At 48.7% G+C, this 14,563-nt stretch overlaps 1 protein-coding gene across 1 annotated transcript in view; it reads right to left on the reverse strand.

Annotated features, from left to right (window-relative positions):
• Positions 1 to 14,563, reverse strand: part of PSD2 (pleckstrin and Sec7 domain containing 2) — a 50,814-nt gene that overhangs the window by 19,357 nt on the left and 16,894 nt on the right. The window contains exons 4-8 of the mRNA XM_057409897.1: positions 10,800 to 11,288; positions 9,216 to 9,410; positions 7,518 to 7,598; positions 6,859 to 6,971; positions 4,891 to 4,949 (exon numbers count right to left, since the gene is read on the reverse strand). Of these exons, the coding sequence (XP_057265880.1) occupies positions 4,891 to 4,949; positions 6,859 to 6,971; positions 7,518 to 7,598; positions 9,216 to 9,410; positions 10,800 to 11,288 (937 nt within the window). The remainder of the gene's footprint in view (positions 1 to 4,890; positions 4,950 to 6,858; positions 6,972 to 7,517; positions 7,599 to 9,215; positions 9,411 to 10,799; positions 11,289 to 14,563) is intronic.

A 14,563-nucleotide genomic window follows, 5' to 3' on the forward strand; every position in this document is an offset into this window, starting at 1 on the left:
AAGTGCAACTTCAAGTCAACAATATCTTAATACTTCAGCTTTCTGCTCTGAGAAACGGGCTGCAGCCTGCCACGCAAATGCAAAGCCCTGCAAATGCCTCCAAATCAACACCAGCTGAATAGAGAAAACAAAGAACCACTCCAGGACACACTGCAGCTTCACTTGACCAACACTTGCAATGAAATAGTTCTGTGATCATGAGTTACTCAGGAACCAGGCACTGCCTAAGCTTTCGCTCAGGATTTAGCAAGTACAGGGAAACCCAGGAACAACTCTGGAAGGGCACTCTGAGGGCAGAGGAGGGTGCCTTGTTAGACTGTTGGTCATCTTGCTGATTCAGCAACGTCATCACATGCGGACATAACCTTCAGGAGAATGCATCTGCACACCTCAAAGCTCAGAGTTCAGATGTTCTCTGTCCCCTGCTGAACTGGGACCTCTGGGTAGGGAGATGCACCTTCATTTATGGCCAGCCACACAGATAAAGATACTTTGCTTATTTTCTGGTGCATCAGTCACTTCCCAGCAATAGAAAAAGCCGGTGAGGCTGCTTCACAGCCACACAGAGCTGCTATTCCTGGTATGTCCCCCCGGCAGAAAAGAACTTCATCCCATCTTGCTCCAGGCCATACAGCAAAGCATGAGAAATCACTATCAGACAATCAGCTGGCACCATGGTGTGCTTGGATGGAAAGCAAGTGAGTGAGCAGCGGATTAAAGAGATGAGAAGGAATGAATAGTTAGATAAATGGGTAGGCAAAGTACGGGAATGGATGGACAGAGGTGGATGTACACAGAGTGTATGAGAATGAAGAGATGCAGAGATAAGGTGTATGTCAGCAGTTAGAGTGCATTAGAATAAATTATGAAGGATGAGATTGATCTGATGGGGGATAAAGAGGGCTGATCCTGCCATCCCATTATTTCAAGCCAGTGTAACTCATCTATTTACATTTCCTGGGGTCCTTGCCTCCCCTGAGCCTCAGCAGCTGCGCTGACTCACCCAAGATGATTGCAGAGCATCTCCTGAAATGTGCAGGATGGCTCTGTCCACCTCCAGAAGACTCTGGGCAGTAGCCTGGCATTCCTTGGCTCTTGCCAAGTCCCAGCATTAGGAGGCTGGGCAGGTGAATATGGAGCTGGGTGCTCAGTGGGAAAAGCAGGTACCATGTGAAAAGCTCAAGGAGGAGCTCTCCTGGGGCCCAGAGCCTTTGGTGCTCTCCCCAGCATCCCCTCTGTGAGGTGTTGAACCACTTGAGCTTCTTGACTGGAGGCCCCAGGCATCAAACAGCTCAGCTGCAAAGTGCACACCTCTGAGCTCCCCAGCATGAGCATCTTGCCCCTAGGAAGCCCTGCTTTTACCCAGGTTCTTCTGATCTCTCCCAAATACTAATCTTCAGGAGAAAATACCCTACAACTACATTTATGCATCAGCATGAAGTGATAGTCATTGGTGTGACTGGACCAAGGGATCTGGTAGTAGATGTGATCTAGGCTGCAGGAAAGGAACTACCCAACTGCAGGGAACAAACCTGCAAACTTGGGGTACCAATGGTCCCTCGGCCAGGCAAAGCTGCTGTGGGCAGACTGCTGTCACTCTGCAGAATATGCAAGCCATTGCTTGCATCTCAAGACTCTTCAGCTGTCCAAATGCTATTTACACAGCAGTGCTAACACCAAACCATATGTTTGGCTTAAGGACAATATGAGAGGGTTTGCAAGATTAATAGGAATGGACATGTAGAGTTAGGAGCTGTCAGGGATCCAAGTTCAGGCTTTGTTTAGTGGCCATGAGAGCTGCTGGCCTGCTTTGGAACAAATGCTAAAGGTTGTCATATTACAAAGTGACTCCAGAAGCTGGGCTTTCTTCAAGTACCAAAACACAACCACAAGTGCTGGTGATGCCTTGGTGTTGATCTGTCACAGTCCTTCCATGGCCAGCAGTTCTGAACAAGGAGGGATAACGCTGACAGCTGAAAAGGAAACAGCCCAAAGCTTTGTCTCCAAGGGGCAGAGATGGAGTAGAGGAGCACCTACTTTGCCATAACATCTCCTGGAGCTCAAAAAGCACCAGCAGAGCAATGTAGAGAGTTGCAATAACGTGGATTACAAGGCTTCTAATGTTTGATGGTGACTGCTGGCTTTTAAACACCAACTCTGGGTGGTTCTATGAAAATGAAAATGTCATTTAAAGACAGTAAGTTTTCTGGCCAGTTTGGACACAGAGTTTGAGTCTACCTGCTGTAGAAAATGTTTTAAATATCACATTTTAAAGCCAGTCTTACCACTTTTAAGTCTGGACTCAGTATATGCTGAATGCTGCTGGAATGGTGAACTAGCCCACTCTAAAGACACTGCTGTAGGGAACTGCCCCTTTACAGAAACAAATCAACCACCCTTTCCTAACCAAAGGAATTTCCCATTCCATGGCAATGCACACTAAAACAGAGACACACACAATATCAAATTAGGAAATCAAATAAATAGTGATGACAATATCACGACAGCATCTTTAACAAAAAGGGGTGAGAGATCAAGTGACACAATCCCATGTACACTGCAGTTTATGGAGGTTTCTTCACAGAAGTTCATGTGATGCATATCAGCTGCCAATGGATTGCTAAGTAGTGAGGGACACTGCACAACCACTGAGGGATCCAGACAAACAAAAGTCTTTCTTTAACACAGAAAAAATAAGTCAAATGCCAGTGCTTTAAAGCAAAACACTAGAATGACTGCACTTACCACCTGGTAAAGGGTTAAAGAGCAGAAAGAGAGGTTCCAGGAGCAGAAGGAAGAAAACAAAAAAGGAGGAGAAGGAGAAGAAGAAATTAATATTATACATGAGGAAAAATAAAGAGAAGGTTTTTCACAGAAACACTCAGGCATTTCTACACCTGCCCAAAAGAAAGCTGCTTTTCCTTTGCCTAGATAGCATGAGATCATTTCTTCTTACCAGGGCTCTTAGCCAGCTTCTCAATGAAAAATAGAAATGGCGAGGTTTTAGAGGTTGAGGGTTGGGGTGGGTTTGGTTTGGTTTTTTTTTTGACTTTTCAATGATTTCTATCTTCCCAGAGACATATTTGGGATTTTTCCACTAAAAATCTAGACAAAATAAGATTATTTTGGAATCAAGCTGCATACTTTGCCTTCTGCCGTAATGCTGCCTGCTGCAGGAAGTACTTTGCTGAAAGTATTTTCTTAGCTCCAACTATCCCTGATGAAGGATGAATGCTTTGTGAGACCTTCCCAGGATGCAGCCCCACCGATATCCCACCACATACAGAGGCAGTGTGCCTAGACACATCACTGGCAGCCATGTGGTGGGAATGGACCCAGTGTCAGGTCCCCAAAGGATGAGATCACAGCAGCTGTAGCCAGCTTGATGCAGGCCACAGCGCACATCTGGAAAAGATGCTCTTGCACAGACCAGTAATACTCTTCACTGACTGCTGTTTCAAAGCCCTGCCAGTGTCATGAAGGCTCTGTCTGTGCTGTAATGATGGGGAGGGTCTCCCCAGCTGAACTGTCGGGATGGAACTGGTGGCCTTTGCATCATCACCATTATAGGTAAAGAGCACTCCTGTAGTGTTCTCTTCTCACCCCCCACAGAAGGCTCCTATCAAAGGTGATTGTAAACCAGTGTACAAAAAAGGAGCTGGGCGATGACCTACTGCTCCTTCCTTATCTGGCAAAATCAGGGCAAACCTGCAGACGCACAACCAATGGTTACCAGCCGGAGGCAGAAGAGGACACCGATAGTACAGCCCGGACATCATGGGCTTATGGGGCAGAAAGACCGTGTGCGGGTTTCACATGCACAAGGTGCAGTAAAAAGACACGTGCACTCCACCCCATCCACTGCCATTCCTCCTCCAACTTCACGTAACTTCTGAGGAGTCTGTGGCTCCAGGTCAGAGCTCCCAGAGGGGCTATGAAAGAAGGTAATTCTCAGTGACCTGAGACTTGATGAGCCCTCTCCCCTGGGAAGGAGCCCCCTGAGGCTCACAGTCTCCTTCCCGCAGTTAGCTTTCTGAATTTTCATTTCTCCTTTTCTGCTGTTCCCCATTATTACTATCAGTATTGTTATCGTTGACATTATTTCTATTATCACAATATTTCAGTTATTAAACTGTTCTTATCTCAACCTGAGGGGTTTACACTCTTCTAAGGGTAGACAGTGTCCCAGTGTCATCCCCTTTGCCCTGGCACATCTTTCCCCTGCAGTTCTCTTCCTGCTCTGCTCTGTTATCGACACCCTGCTTGACCTTTTAGGAAAGAAACAACCTGTGCACCTGAAAGAGCCTCTAAAAGGTGGTGAGAGATCTTCTGACAGCCTCTGCTGTCCTTTGGGCACTGAGCTCTGCTCATCCTGCCCTTTGTCCAGAGGCCTCTCTGATACAAAACTCTCCAGTGGCTGGCTGTTACGTCTTAAGGAAGACAAACAGTTGAGACTTACTTCACGTTTTGGGAAGAAAAGATCAAATCCAGACCTATAAGAAGTCATTTTTCTCCCTTGAAGTAGTTTCTGCGATGAGGGGGGGCTTCTGGTGTTTGCACTGCAAGAAACTGCAGCACAACTGGTGCTGCTGTTTGCCAGCCTCACAGGGACTGGTGGTGAAGAGCTCTCCCTAAGAGCTCCTGGGACAGGGCTGATGCATGCAACAGGTCCTGGGAAGAAGCTGCATTGCCTGTGCCTGTGTAAGATGGCTGATGTCAGCAGGAGATGTGACTTTGGCTTTTCCCCATGTCTGGACCTGGCATCCAAAACTCCCCATGTGGAGCTCGTCAGAGTATTGACAATATCTCAGTTTGCACAGCCTGCGTAAGGGGACACACCTCTATACCAGGAAGGAAAATGGAGAGGAGGAAGCTTCAAGCGCTACTTACATGGCCATGAAGGTCTGTGTTTAGCAGCATCAGGGCACAAGTGAGCGTATGAACCCCATCTGAAACAACAGTCAGATAACAAGGATTACCGAACTGCGGCGGTTTAAACCCAGTCAGGTAATTCGTTCGCTCACTTCCCCCCCCCTTTCTTGCCCTCCCCCTGCTCTCGGACACCCCCTTCCCATGCAATTTTGGTGTTTGCTGTCTTGACAGCCCACCCATTGCTAAACAAGGGTAACTGTTACATCTGGGGACCTTAAAGAATACCTGTCTTCTTCAACTGTGTAAGATAGTTGTCAGTGTGCTCACACAGAGGGGCTGCTCCACTGAACCAAGCCAGACATGACATGATGCTCCTGGCTTATTTCCCTTGTGCATGCTGCTCTGTGAATTGCTGCCCAAGGGTCAGGGCGTGACTTCCCCTCAGGTCTGCATGGGGAAGTAGCACTGGTTGCTTCTTGTGGAGGTAGATGTGCGGCCACAGAGAGCCAGCTATGTCCTGTTCCTGTCCAGGTCAGCCACCAAGCTCTAAATGCTGCCAGCTAAAGGCAGCAAAGCACACAAGCCCAGGATGAAGATAGCTGAGCACATGAGCTTCTCTCTTTCTTGGAAGAGCCATGGTCTGAGGAAGAATTTCTTATGGGAATATCATGTATTTCCCTATGAGGGCTTGCAGTCCTTGGGAGATGGTGTGATGGACGTTGCCCTTCAAGAGAAACACTTCCTCAGAAAGATTCTTCCTTCACTTTCACAAGGAGCAGCTTTAGGCTTAGGACAAAATGCCTTCCCAGTGTGTATATTTTAGTCTCTGCGTGAGGTCCTAGGCTGACTTCTTACACCTGGCTTTACGGTATCACTTTGGTCAGGTACACCACGTCCCACATGGCCCCAAGGGGGAGTTGGTGTCCCTAAACCTGCTATTCTTTCACTCTTGCTGGGCTCAGTTTCATTCACTTTTTCTCTCTGCTCAGTGTCACAACACAACCACATAGTTCCTCCATGTCTGGGATTCACCAGTACAGAAAAGCATTAATAATGTGCCCAAGACACCACTTTCTGGGAATGAAACCAGTCACCCCACTCAGCTTCTGCCACTTTTGCTTGCAGCATCCCAGCATTCAAGGCTGAAGTGACCCTGGGTGCTGCAACAGCCACATCTCTGTCAGTGGAACTGTTACTGAATAAGCATGTAGCAACACCCTGAAATATCTTGGAGAGCTGTAGAACCTTCTCATCTCCAGACAAAACTGTCCTGACTCTTCCATGTCTCTATGCCAATAGACCATCACAGCCAGAGGTGATTCTTTAGAAATCTGGATAATACACAGTGGCTTAAACTTCTTCTTGCTAGAACACCCTTTGCAAGTTTAGGCTGGAGGCAACAAGGAACTGCTTCCTGAAGGAAGAACGTGCAATAGCTTTGTCAGGTTACCATCCATCTAGTGCCTGCTTTTGCAGTATCTGCTTAACGACATGAAGCGAAGGTTAATGGTCATAACAGCAGTAGCAGTAATGGGTTTCAGATCCACTTTTCCTTATTCTTAGTAGTTTTGTGCCATTTGGAAGTGTAACATTTTCAAAACAGACCCCACTAGCAGCAGTGACATCTCCACTGAGGGCCATGCAATATGAAATAGTTTAACTCCGTTCTGAACCACTGCTGTAGTGTGGCTCCCTCCCCAGCTTTGTAACTTTTGTTACCCACATGGCACAGCTTGCATTTTGCTTGACCAGTCACTGCCCTCCAAATACCCTGAAGGGTCAAATCCTGATCTGGCTCCCTTGGGAGGGTCTGTACAGCACCCAGTCCCTACCAGTACAAGGAGCATCAGCAGGGATGGATCAGCCTCACCTGACCAATGGGTGTTAGTCAGGCCTAGCTGTGGATGCGTGGTTTCACACTCGGGCTGTGACAAACATGCACGGTGAGTACAATGGGCACTAGAGCCAAGGAACGAAAAGGGCTACCTTCGGACGTGCTCTCCTCTGGGTTGCACTGGCAGTACCGCCGGGAGAAATGGATGAGCACGCGCTCCCGCTCCTGTGTCTCTCCCATCAGTGGGAATGCTTTCAAGAATGTCCTGCAAAGAGAAATGGATACTTAAAAATGTGATGGATCAATCTGCTGGGCAGCATCCATGCTAAGGCAGGAGATGGAAAGGAGGTCCTCAGAGCAGCTAGGAAGACTTTTGTACTCCCCCCAGCCTGTGCACCCCTGGACCCTTGCAGGTACAATACAAAGGGTTTCTATGGAGCCAGCTCTTGGCTCTGTAGGGAAACATGCTGCCAGCTGAGATCTGATCCACCTCTGGCTTGATGGCACCAGGATGGGTTGTCCGTGCCCAGGGAAGAAGTTGCTCCCACTTGCTCTGATTTTGTACGGAATGGGATTCCTGGGAAAGCTGCTCTCCACCATGGGGAAAGCAGGCTGTGGGCCCTCCTGTCGAAGCCCACTTTTGGTGGCAGTACCTTGTGCCAAATGTGACACCAAAGCAAAGATTAAATGACAACCTGGAGCTCCCCCAGTCCCTGCTCCTATCACACAGGCAGCCTCCATGGCATCAGGAAGCCTGGAGGAGAAACCCACTGCGCTGCTCCGTCCACCCCAGCGCCAGAGACCAGCTCACCTGAGTGCTTTGTCAAGGGTCAGGCCAGTGAAGTCAAAGAAGCTGAGATACTCCTCTGCTACCAACTTGCTGAACTCGTTACTGTAATTAAAGAGGGAGCAGTCAGCCCTTTCATCAGGGAAGAAGACACTGTTTACAAGAGGAACAGCAGACTGCTGCCACCCAGCCAGCCCAGCTCCCAGTGAGACACTGCAGATGTGATCCCAGACTCAGGGAGACTTTCTCCTAGCTTGAAATGCTGCTGAAGACCTCCAAAAGGCCCTGACGTGCCCCCATCCTAGCACTGCAGCTGCTAGCCCTAGACAGCTCACAGGGAGAGATGCCTGTACCCACTGCACCCCTCTGCCATGCTGCTGGCCAGACAGAGCCTCCTCCCAAACCAGACAGGAGAAGGAGGCCATAAGTATGTGCTGTGCTAAGCAGGCACCTTCTCTCCTAACTGGTCCTGCCCTCCTGAGTACTCCTGCTCTGCACCCCACATCAGCTCCTATCTCACCCTCTCAACCCAGCACACTGCTCGCATGTCAGGTGGATGCTGCTGGGAATGGAAAAGGAGAGCTCAGCTGAGATCCTGACCCTGCTTATCCCTGAATGCTTCTCCAGAAGCTGCTCCCCTGCCATGTTTTTGGGGGGTGCTTGGGGACATGTTGGCTTTAAAGCCAACTCAGGCAGTGGAAGTGCAAGAATAATCAATGAATTCTGGCAGGAAATGGAAGATTATCTCACTATGCTCAGGCTTTGCCATATACAATTTCTTTTCCTTCTCCCCACAAGAAAAACATATTGCTAAACATATTGTATATGATATATGACAGTAAGCTGTGACGTCAAATTTGAAAGAAGGTTAGACGTGAGGCAGCAGCAACCAGCAATGCACCTGCTACAAGAACCACAGCAAAAGAGAACAGGGATGCTGCCAGGGATGCTGCCAGTGATGCAAAGAGCCTCTAGAAGATCATTCATGGACTCCCTTTTCCCAGGACTAAGCTGGGAGTCACAGGTGATCCTTGGCACCGAAAGCTTGGGTATTTGCTGAGGGACGCTTGTGTTCTGCTGATGCGGACAGGACTGAGGCATTTCAAAGACATAAAAAACCACCCCAGCAACACAGATTATATCTGATTCAGAAGGATGATGCGGATTGGTGTCTTCACACCCACTGGCATCCTAAAATAATCTGTTACTGCTACACTCGTTACTGTTACTCTGTCTTTTAGAAATCTCTGTAACTCTTCCACTTGCCCAGGCAAATCTACCAGCTTGGACCCCAGTGTGTAGCTGGCTCTCCATCAAACCCTTCAGGCCATCTATAGACCGGCTCAGATGATGTTGGGGTATAGACATGAAAAACCTAGTGACTGGCAGGTGGCACAGTGCAATCCAGGACTGGATCCCAAATCCTTTAGCCTGGGGATTGCTTTAGGGGCAGTCTTGCTGGGCCCTTTCCCAAGGCAGGAAGCTCTTGGTTCTGGTGGACAGCAGCTTGTGGCATTTGATACCCAATACACACAGGCAACTTGTAGGATTCAGATTGCCAGGGCATTGTGCTTGGACCAGTTTCAACTGGAAGGATCTCCAACAGCCCCAGCTCCATCCAACAAGCCCTTGTAACAACAGCTGCAAGTCCCTTCCTGCTTTGTTCCACCTTCCCATCAAGATCAGTGCCCCCCGGACCCTCCCCACCACATCCCCACTTACTTCTTCCCGAGCTGGCGTGCCACATCGCAGCGCTTGAACCCTTCAAGGTTGTAAAGGCGCTTGGCCAGCCTCTTGGCAGCCTCGCTATCTGCCCTGCAGCCGTTGGCCAAGGTGTCTGTGCTGCCCTGGTCAAGCTGCTCCGTGCTGCCCAAGTCAGAGTCGGAGTCTGACAGCGCATCTTTTAAGCTGGCATCGCTACACAGAAACAAGAAACAATTCAAGGAGCAGCAAAGTGACTTGAGGAAACCCACAGAAAAGAACATATTTTGAGTTCTTCTTGTCCTAACCAAAAAGTAGGGAAGACCAAGAATACAGCTGTGAATTTGGCATTGGACAAACCCTTTCATTGCAGGTCAAAGGAAACAGTACAATTTAATTTCAAATTTGTAGAGAATAATTGAAGGGAAGGTGACTTCTCCCTGAGAAATAAGGATGTAACCCTTCAGAAAACCAGCCCCAACACCTTTTTAAGCTTCCTCTCTCTCCACTTGTATGGAAAGGGATACCAAGCTCTTTCAGAGCTCTGAGCTTTCAGGGAACCTTAGGGATGGATGATATGCTTTCCAGTTCAGATTATTTGCTGAGGATGAGAAACTGCCCTTGTACAAATCATGCCATAGGTCTGGGACTGGCACCAGAGCTTCTGTCAGTGGTGGTTTGCTCCTCTTCGAGCTGCTTGTTGGTGTTGTGGCCAGATGTTCCCACAGACAAAATGCTGAGCAGCCCCACTGGCATCATGTAGATGGGGATGCATCCACTTATTTTCTTGCCCAAGGCCAGTTCTGGCACCTATTCACATGGTTTTGGGCAGTGTGACTCACTGAAGGCTGATAAGCTAGCTGGACATCCAGTTCCTGTCCTCTCATGACCTGCCTACTCATCACCAGCCTTCCTCATGCAAGGAAGTACCCTGCAGATAAGCTGCTGCCTCCCAGTGATGAACGTTTGGGTCTGACCTGATCCAGAGGATGAAGTCTCTGCTGATATCACTGCCTGCAGAAGAACCTTTGGGAAGGCCTCTACAGGGGCACCCAGTCCTATCTGAACCTTGAAGTGTCCCTGCCCTTCAGCGCACGTTTGCGAGTGTGCCTGACTGCCTCCAACATGCCAAGGGCTTTTACAGATGTCAGGCAGACCAGGGGTGTACCCAGAGGAGTCCCAGCTTTGCTTGCTGCAAGGACAGGATTTGTGAGCAGCCAGATGAATGGTGGTGAGTTCCAGAGCAAGCATCCACACCAAGTGCAGAGCCTTGGCTTTTCCTGGGCTTGCAGGGCTCCTACAGGAGCCTGCAGCTCACTGCAGTTTGGGGTCCTGGGTTTGAGAACAGTGAGGACTCAGACACAGGTCTGCTGGTGACTACCTGGCCTAATGCCATAAGACCTTGGTCCCCAGCTGCAGTCCTAACTTACAGGTAGGAAAGGTTTTCCCATTGGCATTTGGCCTCTCTGCCATGACAGCACATGCAAGGAAACACAAGGGGGAAAAAGGCAGCTCCATCTCTAGCATGTCCTCTGCGTCTTGCTCCTAGACTGAGACCCCATAAGACAAAGAAGCCTTGCCCAAGGAATTTCCAGCCTGTCTTACCTGATGGAGTTAATGATCTTGGTGGCATCTTCCTCTGACCCTTCCACGTGGAACCCGTTTGGGATACTCTTCAAGGACAACCGGCTTAGCACATTCTCTGACCTGCTGCTGGTGATTGAGTGCCTGAGAGGGCTCCCAAAATCCCCCTCCACTGGCTTTGCTGCTGCCTGTTCTTGCTTATCAGCAGCCATGTGGTGAAGAGCTTCTCTCTGCTGGGCTACCAGTTTCTGCTCCAGGAGCTCTGGGCTGTCCTTGACTCTTTGCTGGATCAATGGGGTGAGTGGGGCCTCAAAACTGACACAGCTGTCTGTCTCATCTGTGAGAGAGAGGACATCCAGAGAGTCCAAGCTGCTGTAGTATGTACCCTTCATAAGGTCAGACTCAACGATCTTCTCAAAGGTTGAGCTGAACCCATCCCTGATGTCTTTGAATTGAAAATGTTCCTTGTCATCCTCACTGCAGCTCAGCTTGGCATCTCCAGAAGCAAACCTGGACCAAAAGGGGAAAAGTAAAAAATACTGTCAAGGCAATTGCTTGCATTGTTCCACTTCAAAAGCATGAAGACCCTTAAGATCAAGGCCATTTCATCTAACTTCAAATGTGGGCAGCAAATGTCCTTGATCCCTTTTATAGCAGAGAAAAAGCAGAAGCTTTTAGGGAGCAATTCATATGCTGTAACTTAAGCCTTTTTTCTTGGATAAGGCACTCCAGAAGAGCAAGGCACTGTACAAATACTTTTCTCTCCACTAGGAGAGATGTAAAAGGTGATGAACACACACCCAGGCAAGGGAGGCTCCATGTTGCTTCACAGCTAACCTGCGGGGTTCAGGCACAGCATTACAGCTAGGAACCTACAAGTAGGCTGGGGGTATGCAAGAGGCTAGGAGGGGACACAGCTGGTACAGCTGACCTGAACTGACCAAAGACATATTTCATGCCATATAATGTCATCCTCAGAAAAAAAGAGGGAAAAAATGGAGGGGGTGATGGGTGGTCTTTCAAAGGAGCCATTGCTCAGAGGCTGGCTGGGCATTGGTCTGCTGGTGGGAGATGCTGAGTGCTTGCTTTTGTGTCACTTTCCCCCACCTTTCACTTATTAAACTGCTTTTATCTCAACCCACAAGTCTGCTCACTTTCCTCTTCTGATCCTCTCCCCAGCCAACAATGAGGAGCAAGTGGCTGGGTAGGTGCTTAGTTGCTGGCTGGAGTCAACACACTGCACCTCCTCAGCGGTTGTCTCAGTTTGGAAACCCTGTGTCAGCACCATGGCTGTGCCCAGTGTCCCTGCTCATGAGCATGGTCTTACTTTGCAGCAGAACATGCTGCCCTGATGAATTCTGGGGGTGGATCAGGGATAAGCAGGTTTCCTGTGCCAGTGAACAAGATGCTGAACCTGTGCATGCCTAAACCAGCTCCTGTTAGTAATGCTTCTCCTTGCACACCATTTTCAAACCTAGCTCTACACCCACAACGGTAAAAACTTACATGAATCTGTAGACTCACGTAATTCCTTGATTCCAGGAGCTCAGGGCTTAAGAAAACTGTCACCCAGTTCATCAGATCTGGCCATGCAGCAAATCAGACATAAGCAGAAATGAGACAGCAGCTCCAGCTCAAAGAGCCCTCATCCTCAGGACTGCTTGCCTTCACAAATCCATCCATCCCTGCAGGGTGAACTGCAGTTCCTGGCCATGATGTTGTGTACAGAAAAGACTGGCTTTCACAAAGCAGGTGGAACTTTACAAGTTCTATCCCCTTGTGACAGGAAGTACTTTGCAGCCTCCATTACACCCAGCAGTGGGAACTACAGGCCTACCCTGGCAGCTCATCGCAGTGACAAACTTCTTGCAATAGCCTCCATCTCCAGTGAACTTCCACCTCCCCTCCCCTACAGAGGGTCTACATCCTCCCCACTCCAAAGGAAAAACCCCTTTTTAGTGTCCCCAGGTCCTCCAAGACAGCCATCACACTACCATTAACTGTCCATATCACAGCACTTGTACTCTCCAGACCTTTCATTATCTCTTGAACCCAAATTCATACAGCAGGCAAAAATGTGGGAAAGGCTGCATAGGGCAGACTGCAGAGACCAGGGCAGGAGCCATGGCCCTGAAGGGGTCAGTGGGCACCAACAAGTCAGGCACATCACATCTGTCCTTGTGTGGTTCCAGAGAAGACAAAGAGACTTCCTAGAGCTTGCATCAGTTCAGAAGTACTGTCTGCATCTAATCCAAGCAAAACCAGGCTAAGGTGGAAGACAGTGAAAGACCTCACTTGTGTGAATGAACCTGACACAGCCTCCCCACAGAGAAGTGTGCCTACTTATTACACAGCAGGGAAGGCAATTGCTTTCCTTAAATAAGGAGCCATATATTTATTTGCATTGTAATCACCACCTTTTGTCAGTGTATTGAAGTGACACTGTATCTAATTGCCTGTGCTCCTTTCCCAGTCAGCTCTGAAGCACTGTTTTATTGCTCATGGCAAGGCACGCAGAGCAATGCACTGCCTTCCTATTGCAGCCAAACTGTACTGGGTTTTTATACACTGAGCTGTTTACATGTCGTTTCTCACTGTTTAATTAGTTGTAATAAAGTACAACCTACCTCACTGTGCTGGGGGAGCGGGGAGTCCTGTCAGAGCAGGACATGATGGAATCAGCACTTCCCCAACCACGTGCTGCAGGCTTTCTGAAAAGCTTTTCTGAAACTTAGTGGAACTTGACTTGCTTGATGCTATAGGACACCATGGGAGGAAACGTGTGGGCAAAGGCAGCAGTCCCAAACCTGGGGTACTAAATGCATCTGCAAGCCAAAGGTGGGGATACCTCTATTAAAAAGTTTTACCTTTGTATGAGTTCATGGGGCTGAAAGCAGAGAATCATTCCCTGGTGAAGCTCACAGTCTGGCTGCAGAGCTGAGACCTGCCTGATCAACCAGGCCAGTGCTAGAGGCTTCTAGGAAGGTGCAAGACCTCTAGGCAGCAAAGCCACAATGATAGGAAAATAGGGCTTTAACAACCGATATATTGGCATGCTAATGGATGCCATGGGATAAACTAGAAAGGGGTAAAACGGATCTAGTTAATGCAGACTGCAGCACAAGCAGTTTAGCTTTAGCTGTGCTTTAGCTTTAGTACTAAACTTTATTTCCTCGACTTTCTTAGCAACCATTTCCTGCATAGCTGCACTAACCTACCTTCAGTGGGGCAATCATGGTTTCTTTCTCCAGCTCTGCCAGGGAGTCAGTAACCCTGGATGACTTTTCTCCCCTTTAATCCTCAATTGGTTCAAGTGGGAAAAGCAAGACTCAGCCTCTTCTTGTAGTGTACTTCAGGATTCAGTGAAAAAAACACATCATAGAAGCACCAACATATGGGTGCTTGCAGCATCTCTCCTGTGCCAGAGTAGGTACACAGGCAGGGCCAAGAGAGTCACAGAAGCATCGACCTCAGGTGACTACAACACAGACCCCTGGATGACTTCTGTTGGCAAAGGGAAACATCCATACTCCTCCCAGGATTCTGTGGCAAGTTATTTCAGGTAACTGCTGTAAGGGCTGCAGCTGAATCTCCAACTTGCAAGTAGGACATCCCAAAGTGATCACAGCCAGCACCCTCGAGACCCTTAAAGCTTCTCCTTTGCTTTAGTGACTCTGTGGGCAGACACCGGCTCTAACCCCAGCTTCTCTGCATTTGTAGCAGGGAAAAGCAGTGCAAGAGGCCCAGAGAGAAAAAGAGTGAAAAGCCACATTCAGCCATGAGAG

This window comes from Pezoporus wallicus, unplaced genomic scaffold (genome assembly GCF_028554395.1).
Source record: "Pezoporus wallicus isolate ANWC-B61680 ecotype Strahan unplaced genomic scaffold, APGP_CSIRO_Pwel_v1 contig_4309, whole genome shotgun sequence".
Lineage (NCBI taxonomy): Eukaryota > Metazoa > Chordata > Aves > Psittaciformes > Psittacidae > Pezoporus > Pezoporus wallicus.